The 18,047-nt window shown below is 34.4% G+C and overlaps 1 protein-coding gene across 4 annotated transcripts in view; it reads right to left on the reverse strand.

The window, feature by feature from the left end:
* Positions 1–18,047, reverse strand: part of STAG1 (STAG1 cohesin complex component) — a 404,176-nt gene that overhangs the window by 165,012 nt on the left and 221,117 nt on the right. For all 4 annotated transcript variants that reach the window (XM_025913742.2, XM_086674339.1, XM_086674341.1 and 1 more), the window contains one exon: positions 2,403–2,607. In XM_025913742.2, coding sequence (XP_025769527.1) covers positions 2,403–2,607 — 205 coding nt within the window. The remainder of the gene's footprint in view (positions 1–2,402; positions 2,608–18,047) is intronic.

Raw genomic sequence — 18,047 nt, forward strand, 5'->3', positions numbered from 1 at the left:
TATAAAGTCAGTAAAAGAATGTAATACTTTGTTTACACTGTAGTGGAGAACAAATGCAAATGAAAATTAAGTGCATTTTTCAGGAAACTGAGACATTTTAAAAGTCAAAATATTCTATATTATTCTCTTATGTTCTTAAATACAGTATGTGGCATATATTTAATCTTTTATACAGAATACACACAGGTTTCTGGATTAAAGAGAAGTACCTTGCCCCTACAGAAAAGCTCCAGGTTATTCTCTCTCTCAATATCTGTAAGCAAAATCTTTTGTTTTCTTTTTAGTATAAATTATTACTTCATAGTTCTATCAGCAGGACAGCATTTAACATTTGCCCTCCACTGGGCATTCCTTCATTCCTCCATTGTTGGTTCTCCTTTCTCTCCTGGTCTTATGAGATGAAAATATAAACTTTTTATGAGAGCAACTTGGACTATTTAGAAGGAATTTCTATTTTATGTTTAGTTCCATTTATTTCAAACTGCTGCATTTACCATGCATCTGACAACCAGCTAAATGGGCATTACTGCATAGGAGGAAGATGAAAACTAAATAGAACATATAAAGAAAAAAAGAGCAAACTAAAATGCAGAAGATAGCAAAAGTCATGAAATTAGAAAGGAAAATGTATAACATCAGATAATTTAAAAATAATAGTGTATTTACAGTATCTTTAAAGGATCTTGGGTATAAGATCTCTTTTTCTTCCTAATAATGAGGAAGAAAATACTCTCAAAACACAGAATTTAAGGTATCTGATGTGTGTCCTGTACAGAAATTTTTTTCAGCAATATAACTGTATTTTTATTTTACCTTTTTAAAAAAAATTGGGTAGATATTCCTCTTTTCCTAATAATAAGAAAAATATTACTCTCAAAAGCAAATATAGTAAAACCTTGGTTTGCAAGCATAATTCATTCCAGAAACATGCTTGTAATCCAAAGCACTTGTATATCAAAGCAAATTTCAAGAACCACTGGCTCGGTCATGATCATGTGACATTTGGGGTCACATACTGATGCCGTATTGCAAGACACCATTCATTTATCAAGTTAAAATGTATTGGAAATGTTTGCTTGTCTCAGGGAACACTCACAAACAAGTTACTTGCAATCCAAGGTTTTACTAAACTGTTTCATGTTTCATACAGACATGTAACTAAAAGAATAATGGACACTAATATGGATTAATCACATTAAAATAAGAAAAAAAAGAGAAATGAAAAAAGAGAAATGGACAAAAATATGGATGACCCAAGGTAATATACAGCTTTAGGCAACTGATTACGCCAGAATATGACAAAATTTTAAACCAGGGGTTTGCAATGTGTATTCCCCAAAGTATTAGCATCAGTATAACCTAAAGTTAAACTCTGGGGGTAAGTCCATGCAATCTGTTTTAATAAGCTCCACAGATGATTCTGATGCATGCAAAAGTTTGAGAACCAAGGTTTCAAACATATTTGATAAATGAGAAATACAAAGTAAATGCAAGATGAAATGTAATTAACAAAATTAAATTTGGCGTTTCTTATGATAATGTGTAAGATGAATATAAAGTCACTGCTACTAAAAAGGATGTAATCTGGGAGTATTTACACATAGGTGCATGTACACACACACGTGTGTATACTCAACATCACAGATCAAAAAGAACAGTCATTTTAGGTAAGCAGAGTTAAAGTAGTTGAGGGAAAATAGAACAATTGCTAAATTAATAAAATTGCCTTGTTATGGAAAGAAACAAGGAAAAAATGAATATACTTAGCTGAGAACTCTCTAGATAATTCTAAAATGAAAATAAAAGTGAAAACTAATCTGTCAATTCCTCAGATTATCTATAGCTAACCTAAATGAACTGACTGCAGAGACATTACAGTTAGATACAATCAAGTTATTACAGCAGGAGAAGAATGCTGGCTGTGCAGTGATTGCAATTAGATGGAATTGTTTCAAATATAAAAACAAACAAAAATTTATACACTTAGGTATAATAATGAGCAATAAAGCAATGTAATTAACTAAAAAAAAAGACTGAATCTCAAACTTCAACTACTAATTTTGGGGTTTATCAAAGAATATGGCCTAATGAACTCCTAAAATATCCTGAATTATGAAATAATGATATATGAAAGTAATTAAATGTTGAGAGACAAATTTACTGAAATTTGCCAGAAATTTTCCATTTTCATTCTCAAGGCAATCAAATGCCAGTTATCAAAATCGGCATATTTCTTACCTAAACAGATAACATAAGCCATTCAGATGAATTTGGGGGAGGGGAGAGATGGTATTTTTCAGGAGCACAGCAATTAATTTAAATACTTAATCTAAATAAATTTTAACTGGAATAGAACATTTAACAAATCTAACTGAAGAAGAAATAAAATGTTGGTTACTTACCAGCAAGGGTACTTGTATGCCTAAAAGCTCTGACCTGGGAGTCTGACAAACCAGTCAAAAGGGAAATTACTGTGTCCATCATATACTCATCATAAATTATGCTATACTGACATTGTCGAATCAGGACTCCAATAAATTCACAAAAGTTTGAACGAAATTTTTTCCATTGAGGTCCAGGCATGGTAAGGGGATAATCACCACTGTCCTAAAAAGGATAAAAAGGACATTATTAAATTTGACATATGATATCAATTTGATCAAAGTTTTTTTCCTATGCATAAACCAACATTTTTTTCTCAAAAGTAGATGTGGACAGAAATTGAAGGTACACTGAAGACTTTGTATTTATTGTTTGTTTTGATCTCCCACAACTAAATAATTCATAAAGTATTCAAAATTGTTACTGAGAACCAGAATTTAATTCATTATTCTAAGCCAACATTAAAAAAAAAAAAAGTGATTCCAATTTGTATCCTAGTTGAGATAATTTGAAGTAGGAAACAAAAAATATTAAAGAAGTTTAGACTAGAAAGGATATCTGCTACTGAATTCAGGTCAAACTAATCATGATTCCTGTAGCATACAGCATCTTTCAGTTATTTTAAATAGAATTTTTAAGAATTGAGAGATTCAAAATATAAGCATTTCATTAAGAAGTCCAAACCTAATTTTTCACATCCGAAACTGCAACCTTATCTCTTCCAGTTTTACAATATACGGGTTCTATAACTCTATTTTACGGAGCAGATTTATCAACTTTTCAAAGAATAAAAATCTAATATGGGCTCTTGATATTACCAGATTGTGTCATCTTGTTTAAAACATGAAACTGACAATGAACCCAATTAGAGGTTTCCTACTCTAGCCTAAAACATTTTGGTAGAGAAATGTAAATTCACAAGGGCAAAGAATGAGAAATTCTGTGAACATGGTGCCTGAATATTCTCATTTTATAGCTATTTGGTTTTTTCTAGGCCAAACTATGCTAGAAAATTAGTTATGAGTGAAGTTATTAGCTGCATATATTTAATATTTTCTTTTTTTAATTTAAATACTTCTTTAGAAAGTTTTTTTCATGTTTATTTTGAGAGAGAGAGACAGACAGAGCACGAGCAGGAGAGGGGCAGAGAGGGGAGAGAGAATCCCAAGCAGGCTCCATACTGTCAGCAAGCACAGAGCCCAACACAGGGCTCAAACCTATGAATTGTGAGATCATGACCTGAGTTAAAATCAAGAGTCACTCAACTGACTGAACCATCCAGGTACTCCAAATACTTTTTTTAAGTTTATTTACTTATTTTGAGAAGGACAGAGATAGCGTGAATGAAGAAGGGGTAGAGACAGGGAGGGAGGGAGGGAGAATCCCAAGCAGGCTCCCTGCTGCTAGCACAGAGCCTGACATAGGGCTCAAACTCACCAACCATGAGATCATGACCTGAGCTGAAATCAAGAGTCAGATGCTCAACGGACTGAGCCAACCAGAGACCTCTAATATTTTCTACCTTAATTAAACAATTCAGCTAATGAATCGAAGGAAAGAATAGTCCTACTAATGATAGGAGATTCGTTAGTGGTCTGGAAAATAATGTGCAAGAAATATCTGAGGAAAAAACATGTATTTGGTTAGGTGGGGCTTCTGGAAAAGCCTTTAACATGACCAGACTAGGTAAGTATGACATCTTCAGTCCTTTGTCCCTTCCCCTCTCAGTGATCTAAAACTCATGTGTAATGCTGGATGTTCAACAGTGATTTTGCAACCATCAAGGGGACAAGTATGGAGATAAAAATGACAGAAGGAGACGGAAAAACTCTAGGTCTCTGCACTGCTGAGATGCAGTACAATAATGTTTTACCTACTCCCAGATTTATTTTGCATAAGACAAATATACTCCTGTGAATTCAAGCCATTACTGGTCAAATTTTCTACTACTTACAGGCATCAATCCTACTGTTATGGTAGAATTATAAATAGTGGAGAAAGATGAATTTTTCAGTGAGTGATTTTGGTGCATTTGGCTTTTCGTTACAAAGAAAATGAGACAGATATTGCACCTTACACCAAAATTAATTCCTAAATGAATCAAAACACCTAAAACCAGTAAAAAAGAAAAAAAAGGAAAAAATAAAAGAAAAATAAATGGCAGACAACATGGGAGAATATTCTCAGGGTGAGGAAGTCTTTTACTAAACACAATACAAAAATTAGAAGTCATAAAAGACCAATAGGTTCAACCACATAACATTAATTTTTGTATTTAAAAAAAAAACCATTAAAAGCAAATCCAAAAGCATAACAATAGGGTTTGGCTTTCACTTAGAATGTGGAAATCTACCAACAATGAGAATAAGCTGAATCAACAACAACAACAAAAGTTTTCTTGAGCCCATCTTGAACTGAAGTAATTATCATTCCAAAGAATAAGCCCCTCCAAGAAGAGATCAAACAAACAAGCTCTATCATGTATGGCACAGCCTAAGAAGAAAAGGTGGTCTCCACAAAAATGAGTAAGAAGATATGAGCCTAAAATTTTAAGGAACTATCAAAGATGAAGTGTGAGCTAGTTTGTCACAGTGGTACAACAAGGAGTTTACACTCACTCAAAAGCTCTTTTCCATAGGTCTCAAGTGGGTACTTAAAAACAAATTCTGAGACAGAGCAGAACACAGAGCACCTCTCTTGGTGCAGACTTGCAGGTGATGATCTTCAATTGCTGGGGGAAAGGTAAGAAGCCTAGCTCACATCTCCAGGCTTTTCGTCCCCTGCAAACTAAAAGACAATCTGATGGAGGTGAGTCCGCAAACTGAATCACCACCATAGCCAGGCAAAGAATCACTGCAGCTAGGAGAAGGTAAAAGAAGAAATCTTCCATCTGGGGGAGAGAATAAGACAAAACACTGGCCTGGACCCTGAATCCTAATACCAATATCAAACCAGAGGTTTGATAGCATTGGGAAGGGGACAGGAAACCACCTGAGGCCTGTCACAGAAATAATGGCCAGGAAAGCTGAGAGGGTCCCTCAAGGGCTCCAGGCACAAAAGGCATGATTAAGACTCAGCACTAGGGGCACCTGGGTGACTCAGTCAGTTAAGCGTCCAACTTTGGTTCAGGTCATGATCTCATCGTTTGTGAGTTCGAGCCCTCCCTGCATCAGGCTGTGTGCTGACAGCTTGGAGCCTGGAGCCTGCTTCAGATTCTGTATCTCCCTCTCTCTCTGCTCCTCCCCCACTCATGCTCTATCTCTCTCAAAAATAAACATTAAAAAAAAAAAAAAAGACTTAGCACTAGGACAATAAAGAGTCCTCATGCCCTCATTATAATAGAAGGCAATAAAGCAACACCAGTCTACCACTAGATGGAGGGGCAAGAGTGTGGGGTAGGAGTGCTCTGTGCCACAAGAGAACAAGAGAGCTGAAAGCTGAGGGTAGAGCATGAGTACTGAGAAAATCCCCTTTGGGTATCCTATGAACAAGGCAACAGCAGTTACTGTTAAAATCTGAAAAACAGGGGCGCCTGGGTGGCGCAGTCGGTTAAGCGTCCGACTTCAGCCAGGTCACGATCTCGCGGTCCGTGAGTTCGAGCCCCGCGTCAGGCTCTGGGCTGATGGCTCAGAGCCTGGAGCCTGTTTCCGATTCTGTGTCTCCCTCTCTCTCTGCCCCTCCCCCGTTCATGCTCTGTCTCTCTCTGTCCCAAAAATAAATAAACGTTGAAAAAAAAAAAAAAATTTAAAATCTGAAAAACAGAGAAATATGAAGATTATGGCACACTAAAGACGGTATCAACAGCAGAACACAAAACTAGCTCAATTCCTAACTAAACTGACAATGTATACTATTATATCCTTTTTAAATTTCTGTATCGTGCAAAAAGTTATTAAAATGAAAAACATTTTTAAAAAAGAAAGAAAAATCTGTATCTACTTCAAAAGACAGTTTCTTGCTTTACTCTAATACCAGTTATAAATTTCTCTTTGTTAGACACATTTATACATGCCATGTAAAAATAATTGTCTAGGGGCACCACGGTGACTCACTCAGTTGTGCATCAGACACAACATGATTTCGCCTCAGATCGTGGTCTCATGTCTCAACGCTCCACGTTGTCAGCACAGAGCCTACTTGGGATTCTCTCTCTCCCTCTCTCTGCCCCTCCCCAACAAACGCACACCCATGCACACACAAATGCTGTCTCTCAAAATAAATAAATAAACTTAAAAAAAAAAAAAAGAACTGTCTAGAATTGAAGGGCAGAGGTATACTGAAAACTAACTTCCTTCACAAGGCAATAATTTCTTTTTTTAGCAAAGCTAAGAAAACAAAATAATAATAGCAAAATAAAGATAATAATCAAGTAGCCTAAATACCTTATCCACAAGTAGTATTTAAATTCTTTGAGTGCAGTTTTACTATGATGCTCTGCACAAGGAAATTATTGAATAAACTAATGAAAAGAAAGCAATATCAAATACGAGACAAGTATAGAAAGGAAGAAAGATGCTCATGGTGCAAGAGTATCAGGCAGAAATCTGCAAGAAGGGTAATAGAGAGCAAACCAAAAAGGTCCAGTAAGAAAGCAGTTTCTCCAAATACATTTAGATGACTATAAGGGGAGAAATTTCCATGTACAAAACATAACATAGCTAGGATTTATATTGTATGCACTTTTCACATCTGTAATTTTGTATTATCAGTATACTGTGGTAAACACTGGTATATATAAAGATAAGAGAAATAAGATCTTAAGAAGTTGTCCTAGGTAACAGACATACAGGGTTCTAGTTCTGGGACTGTGAAGTCCACGTATTCTTAACTCTACAATGGAGCTTCATCTAGTTTACTATAGGAACCTTGGAGGACATAAGGATTATCTAGTAATTGCTCTTCCAAGGAAGAACATTAGAGTTCTGCTAACAAATGGACACACAAGCAACTAATGGAAAAGTTTATTTTGGAAGTTTTGGGGACAATGATGGGGGAAAGAAGTAAAAGGATACCAACCCTCAGAGATAAGAGCCAGCAACAAAAAGTACAAAATTTAGAGCCCCTGAGATGAGAGCAACAATCTTAAGAGAGGTCCACTGCAAGGTAGAGCTCATTCAGCTGACAGAGTTGGAAGGTTAACTACCTAATCCCTAAACATTTGATATTTGGGAACCCAATCTGGTCACAAACTATAGATAGCTGAAGAGATAAAATACTCTTTTAAGAGTAAATCCAAGAGAAGAGCAGCTGGGTGGCTCAGTGAGCTAAACACCTGACACTGGATCATACCATGATCTCATGGTTCAGGAGTTTGAGCCCCCACACTGGGCTCTCTGTCAGCACAGAGCCTACTTCGGATCTCTCTGCCCCTCCCCTGCTCAATCTCTCTCTCAGAAATAAACATTAAAAAAATAAAAATAAGCTAAACAAAAACAAAAAGAATTGTTTAACTCAGCTGATGGACAATGTCTCTCTCTCTCTCTCTCTCTCACACACACACACACACACACACACACACACACACACACACACACACACAAAATCACCGGTTTTTGGTGAAACTGGCTTTTGGTTACCTAATTTCAACATACTTACCCAAAGACATATTACTATGACTGCTTAAAATGGTGATGTGTAAACACTTACTTGGAGAAAGTATCCATCCACCCAACTGTCCATCTACTCAGGTATTTACTAAGCAATAAATATGCTCCAGGCCCTATGCCAAGTTCTTAACATACAAAGATGAACGCAACAAGGATCTTCTCCTAAGAACTTCTACTTTATTTTTTTCCAGCCTTACTGAGATTTAATTGATATATAACACTGTTAAGTTTAAGGTATAAAAGAAGCTGATTTGATACATTTATACACTGCAAAATGATTAACACCACAGCATTAGCATAACACATCCTATCACATTACATTACTCACTTCTTATTTTTTGGTGAGATCATTTAAGATTTCTTAACAACTTTCATGTATATAACATAATACTATTAACTATAATCACCATGCTGTATATTAGATCCTCAGAACTTATTCAACTTATACACCTGGAAGATTATACTCTTGGCTAACTTCTTCCCATTTCCCCCCATACTCCAAAGAACTTCTACTTTAGTTGAAAAGAAGGACACATAAAAAATAAACAAGTAAATTAAGTACAATGATAGGAACGTTACAAGGGTACACAGTACTACTTAGGAAGGAATGTCAATTCTCTGCAGAGGCAACTGGGCAGGGGAAACAGGGTCAACAGCATTCTAAGCAATAACATTAGCAAGTGCCTATAAAACAAAGCTAAGCTATGACAATGAGATTACAGAACTACTTTAAATTTGGCAACCTAAGCCAGATTTTGTGGTGGTAACCAAGAGAAAAGATGGGGCCAAGTCACAGGGAGCCCCTTCCTCCTATAAAGTCTTCATTAAAATAAAGCCAAGCTTTATTTTAGATATAGAGATATATAGATATAGAGATATAGAGATAATGGGTGGCCACTGAAAAATTTTGGGCAAATAAGGATCATGAACATGTGAGCTTTAAAAAATATTTCTGGTTCCACTGTGGAGAGTAACTGGAAGTAAAGGTGAAGGAAATGGAGCAAGGAGACTGCTGCCAAGAGATCCAAAAACGAAGGAGGCAGGACAGAGAGCGCCTAACTAATGTAGTAATGATGATGATGGACCAAATAGGAGAGATGTGATATATACTCAAATACTAATAAAATAAAATCTACTGAAGTAAATGACTATTGGACAAAAATGACTTATTTCTGGTTTGATTAACTGTTGGGTTTATTCACAACTGGAAACAAAAATGAATTGTTTGCCCCTGACTCCCTGCAGGAAGAATAACTCTTTCGTTTAGGGATGTCTAATTACTAAGTCCCATAAGAGACCAATACCCTTTAATAAACAACTGATACAGAATCTCCTGTTTCCAGACTTTAGGACACACTGGTTTCTACATTCAAAATAAATAAAAAATTTCAGAAACAGATCGATGGATATTAAAACCACTGAGTGGCAAGTTGAATGGCATAAGCGTAACAGAGTACTAATATTTGATAGTTGCAAATGTAAAGCATTTTTACTAAAAGATTCAATGGTGATCACAGTAAACAAGTGACCAATTGTAGCAACCTACCTGAACAACCTGATATTGCATATACTATCTACAGTGACCTAACATGCAGTACACAGCATCATCTATGAAATTTCCTTGCAAAAAAATCTAATGAAGTCATTAGACCTAACTTTCAATTATAAAATACAAGAGATTTAGGAACAAGTTAAATGAAACCATGAGGAAAAAATTAGAGGAACAAAAATGGGGGATACTTTACAAAACAACTACATTGTGGTCAATTAAAAGTTAATGCCATGCAAAGAAAAAAAATGTGAAGGAACTGTTTTATATCTTGGAAAAGTACTGACAACAAAGCAATCAAATGCAACATATAAAACAGTGCACTCTAGCCGCACTGGCTTCTTTGTTGTCTCTAATACCCTAGGTATATATATATTTCTGCCTCAGGGCCATTTGTGCATTTGAAATTTTCTCTTCCCCTAGACATACCCATGGTTGCTCAATTATCTCCTTCAAGTCTTTACTTAAGGTCACATTCTTAGGTTTTCCTGACTATCCTATTTAAATTCATTCTTCCACTCCCAATCTCTTCGCCCTTCTCTGCTTTATTTTTCTGCATAGCATTTACTATCATTTGTCATACTATAATATTTTGCCAATGTATTTTATTCACTGGCTGATTCTCTACTCATCCATAGATCTTCACAAACATTTTGTTAAAGGTAATAAATGATCTATCAAAAAGAAAAAGAAAACTTTATAAAATTCAAGATTTTGATTACCTCCAGAAGCACTGGAATGGGAGAATGGAGGAGCATAAAGATATTTGGGTAGTATTAGCAGTATTTCAGTTAGGTTGGGGGTGGCAGATTTATATACATATATACATATATATATACATATATATATATATATATATATATATATATATAACATATATTCTTTTGGGTATATCAAATGACACATGATTTCTTTAAATGAGTACGTTAAAACGTGTTTGAAACTATCCACATTAACATCCTTGAGAATACCATTTCCTGAAATTACTAGGAGAAATTCCAAATTCTGGAGTACCATTATCTAAATTACCACAATGTTACAGTCAGTATTTAAGATGCAAAATCACCTGTGAATTTATATATCACAGTGACTGGATGAGTTTTTCACTTTTGCTTTCCCTCAAAAAGTTAGAATGCATAAAAACTGTGTGTCAAGGGAACAAAAAAAAAGACATATTACTTATCCTTGGAAAGATCCAGTGGATTTTTATAAAACAAAATTCTGAGTGGCCTAAATAAAATTGGTTATTAAATATATTGTTTGAGCTTTTGTTTTTAAGTTAAATAGCCATAAAGATTAATTATTTAGACAGATTATTTTGGCTGACTGCCATAATGCAATTAAAGAGAAAATGCTCTTTACTATCAGACCTCTGCTAATTAAACCTAAGATAACTCTTCCAATTCTGGCAAACCTCAGCCTTAAAGTATCAAGAAATTCAACTGGTATATATACACCAATTAAAGAAATAATGCAAAAATACATTTGGAAAGAAAAATTCTACAAGTCAATGCTATAACATTTTTGTTGTAATTTTCAAACCTCTATCTTATCTCTGTAAGTCCAGCATTTATCTAAGACATTGTCTAGTGTGCTCAGGAGCACAAAAATGTTTTGGGGATGGCTTATTTGTAAGTATTAAATACAATAGGGGCACCTGGCTGGCTCACTCGGTGGAATGTGAGACTCTGAATCTTGCGGTTGTAGGTTCAAGCCCAACAATGGGCATGAGATTACTTTAAAATATCAAGTAAAATCTTAAAAAAATATTACAGTTACCATAATCTGTATTTTCCAGTTTCGTATCTGTTTCCTCCTACACATCCAAACTATGTCTTTCTGATAAGCTCCTTCCTGGTTTTTCTGGTGAACTTCTATTGATCTTTCAAACCTAGTTTTAGGGCTAAGTAACTTGTGATGCTCCCACATCTCAGAAAATTTAATTCACCCTATGGGTTCTCACGGGGTGTTATATTTCTCAACTACTGAATGTGTCAAGGTATTACTGCTATTAGTTTACAATGCTTTCCCCCCATTTAAACATGAACTCATTTTCTAGAGCTATAACCTTGTTAATCTCTAAATATACAGTTCCTAAGACAAATGTTATGTTCAATGGATGTTTACTGAAGTGAATAAAGTGAATATTAAAAAATAAATCCTGTATAAATAAGTCTGAAAGACTAAATAGTTCATTTAGCAGCTGTTAAAATAAAAAGTTATACAAAATCAATAAAAGATATAGAGCTTTTACAAAATGTTTATTTATTTTGAGAGAGTGCACTTGAGAGGGGGAGGGGCAGAGAAAGAGGGAGATAAAATCCCAAGCAGGTTCCATGCTCAGCACGGAGCCCAACTTGGGGCTTGATCTCACAACCATGAGATCATGACCTAAGCCTAAATCAAGAGTCGGATGCTTAACCAACTGCACCACCCAGGTGCCCCAAGAAATAGAATTTTTAATACCTAGCTTTAGCTAGATAATTTAAAAGGTGTCCATAATGATTAGCAAATATAAATGTGGTTCCTTTACATCGCTGTAAAATCATGTTTTATAGACATATTTTATTTATTTATTTATTTATTTATTTATTTATTTATTTTTATTTTATTTTATTTTTTTTTTAAGAGAAACAGTGAGCAGGGGAGAGAGCCAGAGGGAGAGAAAGTGTGAATCCTAAGAAGGGTTCATGCTCAGCACAGAGTCAGACGCAGGGTTGGATCCCACGGCCCTGGGATCATGACCTGAGGCAAAATCAAGAGTCAGATGCTCAACCAACTGAGCCATCCAGGCACCCCTCTAGATATATTTTAAAACTGAAAAATAAAAATCTTGAAATGTCCAGGGTGTAATTACAATCTCAATACGTAGTTCATCATGACTAATCACAATCAGATGTGGATTTAAGCCAGTACCCACTGACACAAATGTTATTGTTGGCTTATGATTACTTCATTTAAGCATTTCTCATAATGAGAGTTGATGTTTCAAACAATATAATGGAATGGCGTAACTCCAAAAAGATTTAACATATATCAATAGAATATAACTGGTCCTTTCAAAAAGATACTAATTTAATTCCATAACTTATTTGGTCAGTCATAAGACATCTGGTAATAAAAACAGCTGGAAATTTATTATATGACTGAAGGTATCTAAGTGGAGAGAGCAAAATTTGTTACTTGAGTGACCCTTTCTCCAGCTACTTCAGGTTACATACTTGCAGTTGTATACTAGGCAGAATAGGGTAGTGGTTATAAGTATGAATTCAGGAGCTAGATGGTTTGAGTTTAATTCATTTACTAAGTGGTGGGACCTCAGGCCAAGTTTCTTAACCCCTTTTGCCTCAGTTTTCTCATCTGTAAAATGGAGATAGTAATGATATACAAGACCTATCTCATAAAATGTGTATTATTAGATATATGTAAAGAATATACAACAGTGCCTGGCACAGAGTAAGCATAAGTATTTACTATTACTTTCATTCAACATGTTTCCTCTGGTCTCCAACCTATTTTGTACCTTTTCACCGTACAAAAGATTACAATTTCTTGGATCTTCATGAGTTTTTCTATGTGATTATTCATTTTCTGGGCACTTCTCACCTCCAACTTTGCTTCCTTTCTTTAATATTCTGTTTACCTTCCTCAATGTGAAACAGACTCCAAAGTGATATGTACAACACAAACTGAGTGGTGTACTGCAAGAAAATATTAAAACTGCTCTTTAGTTTTAATTAAATTAAGAAATCAATTACTACTAATATTTAATATATAGAATAAGCTTTGTATGCCCTCACTAGGTCCATATTTTAAACTGGTTTGTGTCACAAAGGTATCTGAGGTAGCCCAAGAGAAAAGAGTAAGAAGAGTTCAATGCTCAAGGGGGTTAGTATTATAACACTTACGTTAGTATTATGACGCTCTTTCCTGGTTTATTCATTTTGTAAGTTGCATATGACCAATGCAATGGATATAAATATATTTTAAAATATTTATTTTAACTCTTCAGAAAATGGAAACAGATTTCGGGAAAAAACAGAAACAAAAAGAAAAATCTGAGTACGTAATAACAAGTGAATTACAAAAAATATGAAGGCACTAACATTGCTTTTATAAGCTCATCTTACACCACTATTAAAGTTAAAGCCACGATGATCTAATAACATGATAAGAAACTGATCTAGCAATGTATGCATTTAATTCTATAAACAAACATATGCTGCAAACCACACTGTAATATAAGAAATGAGGTCTATATACTCAGTCTTCTGATTACCAAAGATAGAAGGAAAAAAACCTTTTGTCTATTTTTATCAGATATTTAGAAAATAAGGTTTAGTTCAGAACTAAGGTAGTTACCAAGTAGTTACATCTGTTTTATAAAGCTAGATTGAGACTTTTAATTTGCAACAGAAAGACTTAAGAATAACAGACAATATCCATTTTAGGGTGAGTTAACCAACATAATTTTATTAGATATTCAATTTCATCTTTTAAAAATTTTTTACTGATCCATTTCCTCTTTCTATCATGATTTGGATTTCCTTATAGATATGACTTAGGATTGACCATTTATACTCTTTACAACTATTTTCATTGTAATCTATCTTTCTAAATTACTAAACTAGCATTCTATTTCTGTATTGACTTTCTGAATGGGTTGAACACAGGAGACATTCTGACTATGAAATCACATACTCATACATTCTGGTATATAAGAGCTATTTTAGAAAGTTACTTCTAATTAATACATTGGAATGCTGTTGATATAAATAACTCCTACAAGCAAGATTTAGGTTTATATCAGGTAGTTACTTCTTAAGTACTCTCCCTACAAAATAAGAACTCTACCCTTTTGAGAAGAAGCATGGAGTAGAGGGAGAAGAGGGGAGACTAATAATTTAGTTTTATCATAGGTATTCACTATTAAGACAACAGACTAAAAAATATTTTATTGATGGAGTATAAAATAAAAAATTAGACTTTAATTTGGGACTGGAGATAATATCTTTGGCATTTCCTTTTTATTTTCTCAGTCTGTATAATATTTAACCATTTTTACATTTCTTAAAATTTTTAATCCTTTGATTAGTAAATGCTCAAATGGATAAACAAATGAAGAGTTCTATACTTAAGTTTAAATAAACAAATCCATAGAAGCACACAAGATTAGAAACAAGAGGAGAAAAAACAAGACTCTGGATAAGTTGGACTCATTACACAAGGGCACAATATATAAAACTCTGTGAGCAATATAACACAAAATAACACAGACAAGAATTTAAGGCACTAAGTAAGTAATATATTGTGTTGCAAAGTTTCCCTACACATAGATGCCACACTTCCATATATGAAAACCATGCAAATTGGCCTTTGGAACACATAACTTAAGAGTTTACATTTGCAGATGTGACTCTAATAATCTAATAATAATAGCAGTAATACTATTACATTTTGCTTTATGTGTTGGGCTCCAACAGGAACTAAATGTATCTACCAACTCTAAAGAGCTACAGACTGCTCCAGGAATTAATATATTTCTAAATTAGGTTGCCATTACAATTACAAAGCATTTTGGCTATGTGCAGGTTTGTAAGCCTTAAAAAAAAGTAATGAACATCAGAATAGAATCAGTTTGTAATAAGGAATAGTAGCTACACTATACTTTCTCAGTCAGTAACATACTCTTGGACCACCTTACCCAAATATAAACACCTTCAACTGAAACTATTTCTAATTTATCTAATCTTTATTTTGCTATAATATAATATATAGATTTATGCAACAAAATTTCAATGGCTACTCCCTATGAAGCAGACATTGCTCTAAGCTCTCAGGATCCAGTGGATCTTATTATCAGATCTTTCTGAATTTTACTAAAAAATACAAATTACCAGGGTACCTGGTGGCTCAGTCAGTTGAGTGTCCCACTGAATTCAGCTCAGGTTATGATCTCACAGTTCATGAGTTTGAGCGCCCTATCTTGGACTCTCTGCTGTCAGCACGGAGCCTGCTTCAGATCCTCTGTCTCCCTCTCTCTCTGCCCCTCCCCACACACTCACTCTCAGTCTCGATCTCTCAAAAATAAACACTGGGCCGCCTGGGTGGCTCAGTAGGTTAAGTGTCCGACTTCACTTCGGCTCAGGTCATGATCTCACAGTTTGTGAGTTCAAATCCCGCACTGGGCTCAACTCAGAGCCTAGAGCCTGCTTTGGATTCTGTGTCCCATTCTCTCTCTGCCCATCCCCCACTTGTGCTCTGTCTCTGTCTCTCAAAAATAAATAAATGTAAAAAAAAAAAAAATTAAAAAATAAAATAACCATTAAAAAAAAAATACACTTCACCAAAACTAACCTCCTTCCACTCCCAGGGGACTAAATGACCTATACAGTATTCTGAAGAAACAAAAACAATAAAATACTGTATATTTAACAATATGTAAGCATTTAAACGCAGTTTCTTGCTAAAATGCTTAGTTATAAAATGAATAGCCTTAGAAAATAATTAATATATAATTCTTCTTTAAATGAATATATTCTAATAAAACTGTGTTAGCTGTACTGTCAAACAGGACAAAAAAATACTTTTTTTAAAGAATCTTTCCTATTTTCATTCATTGATTTATATATTTTTATTGAAGTATAGTTGACATACAATGTTACCTTAGTTTCAGGTGTACAATATAGTGATAAAACAACTTCATATGTTATGCTATGCTCACCACATGTGTAGCTACCACTGTCACCATACAACCCTATTACAGTATCATTCACTATATTCCCTATGCTGTCTGTATCCCTTTAACCTCATGAATTATTCATAAAATGGTGGTTTTTAAAAAATTCTTTTTTGATTTAGTCACTATTCTCAAATATTGGGAGAAAAATATTTAACCATATGAACACTTTTTGAGTAATTTCATTTGCTGCATTTAACTATCAGTTTTGATAACAGTTTACTATTCTTCCAATACCTGAGTATTTGACAATATTCACAGGAATATTTTCTTGGGTACATCATAATCTTCATTTTGCTGAATTCCTCATCTTCCCCAATTTATCTCAATATCTTAATACAAAGCAATAATAATCTTGTTTTGAATTTTCAGTGTATTTTCTCTCATACTATTTTCCTATATGAAGTGTTTTTATAACTTAAATCTCAGTTTTTTCTCAAAATCTCTCCCGAACTTTGCTGTGCATTGGAGTCAGCTGGTGACCTTTTAAAAATCCCTATGCCCTGGATGCATGCCTTAAAATTTAAATAAGAAGGTCTGGGGATAAGGGAGAGAGTCAGGTGTCAGTTTCCAAATATACCCAGGTGTTATTAATATGCAGCAAACTTTGGGAACTACTGTCTTAAACTCTTATATAGTACCCTGAAGGTCCAATATGCATACTATTTAATCTGTGACCTCAATCACTTGTGTTGCAAGCCTGGCATGGTAGTTAGTACAGTAGTTGGTGAGTAAACCTACTACTTGCACCTTAATCTGGCTTGGTTATCTTCTATTTGCCACATATAAACTCACAAAGTTACAATAAAAACCTTAGTTTTAAATGAAAAGTAATTTCAAGAATTATTTCAGAATCCAGAAATTTTTGAATTTGAGAAGTTAACATAATGCATCTCTTTTAATTCCATCACAACCCAAGAGAATTTGGGGCAGCCCCCTGTAATCGAGAACCTTAATATTTCACCAGGAATAAATATAAATATTCACGCTGACTGAGGTAATAAAAATTGTAATGAATAGCCTCAGGTAAGTTGGGGCTAGGTTTTGCCACCATTAAATTGCGGAAGAAAGTCCTTTGGAATTTCAGAACGTTTTGGATTGCAGAAATGAAGACAAGTGATTATGGACATATAGACATAGGTCACAAAGTAAGGTCTCCCCTCCCTCCCAGAGAATGTGACTAAACAGCATGAAAGTCACTGATGGAATGTTTCTGTAAAGATGCACACGACAATGTTTTGGTGTGTATCACTAGAATAAAGGTGAACACCTGATGAGAAAGATATGTATTGTGTGACATGTGTTTGTTTTACCATGCATGTGTAATACTTTTGTCAATTAAATATAAATATTCCTACTAAAAAAAAAAAAAAAAGCCTGAGCCCACCTCACTGACAGAGTGGATCTGGAAAAAAAAAAAAAAATCTTTGTTATTAGTTTTAAAGTTAAGAAAAGGGAACACCTACAAAAAATAGAAATCTTATTTAAATCAAAAGGCAGAATGTTAAAACTAGAATTAATGGTGGCACAGAGCATGACATGAAATGAGTTCACCATAAACAAACAAAATTGTGAAAGTGTTTACACATTTCATTAGTGTAAAGTTGATTAATCTGTGAAGACTAGCAAAGAAAACACATACATTTTTTTCTTTTAAGAAAATACGTATTCTAAGTGGAAATCAGAATATTTTAAAGTAGACTGCCCCAAACAGAAACTGAAGTTTTACAGGAATACAGAAAAAGGGAGTGAGGGTGGGGAAGTAAGGAGA

The sequence above is a fragment of the Puma concolor genome, chromosome C2 (genome assembly GCF_028749965.1).
Source record: "Puma concolor isolate L17-30 chromosome C2, mPumCon1.1.hap2, whole genome shotgun sequence".
NCBI lineage: Eukaryota > Metazoa > Chordata > Mammalia > Carnivora > Felidae > Puma > Puma concolor.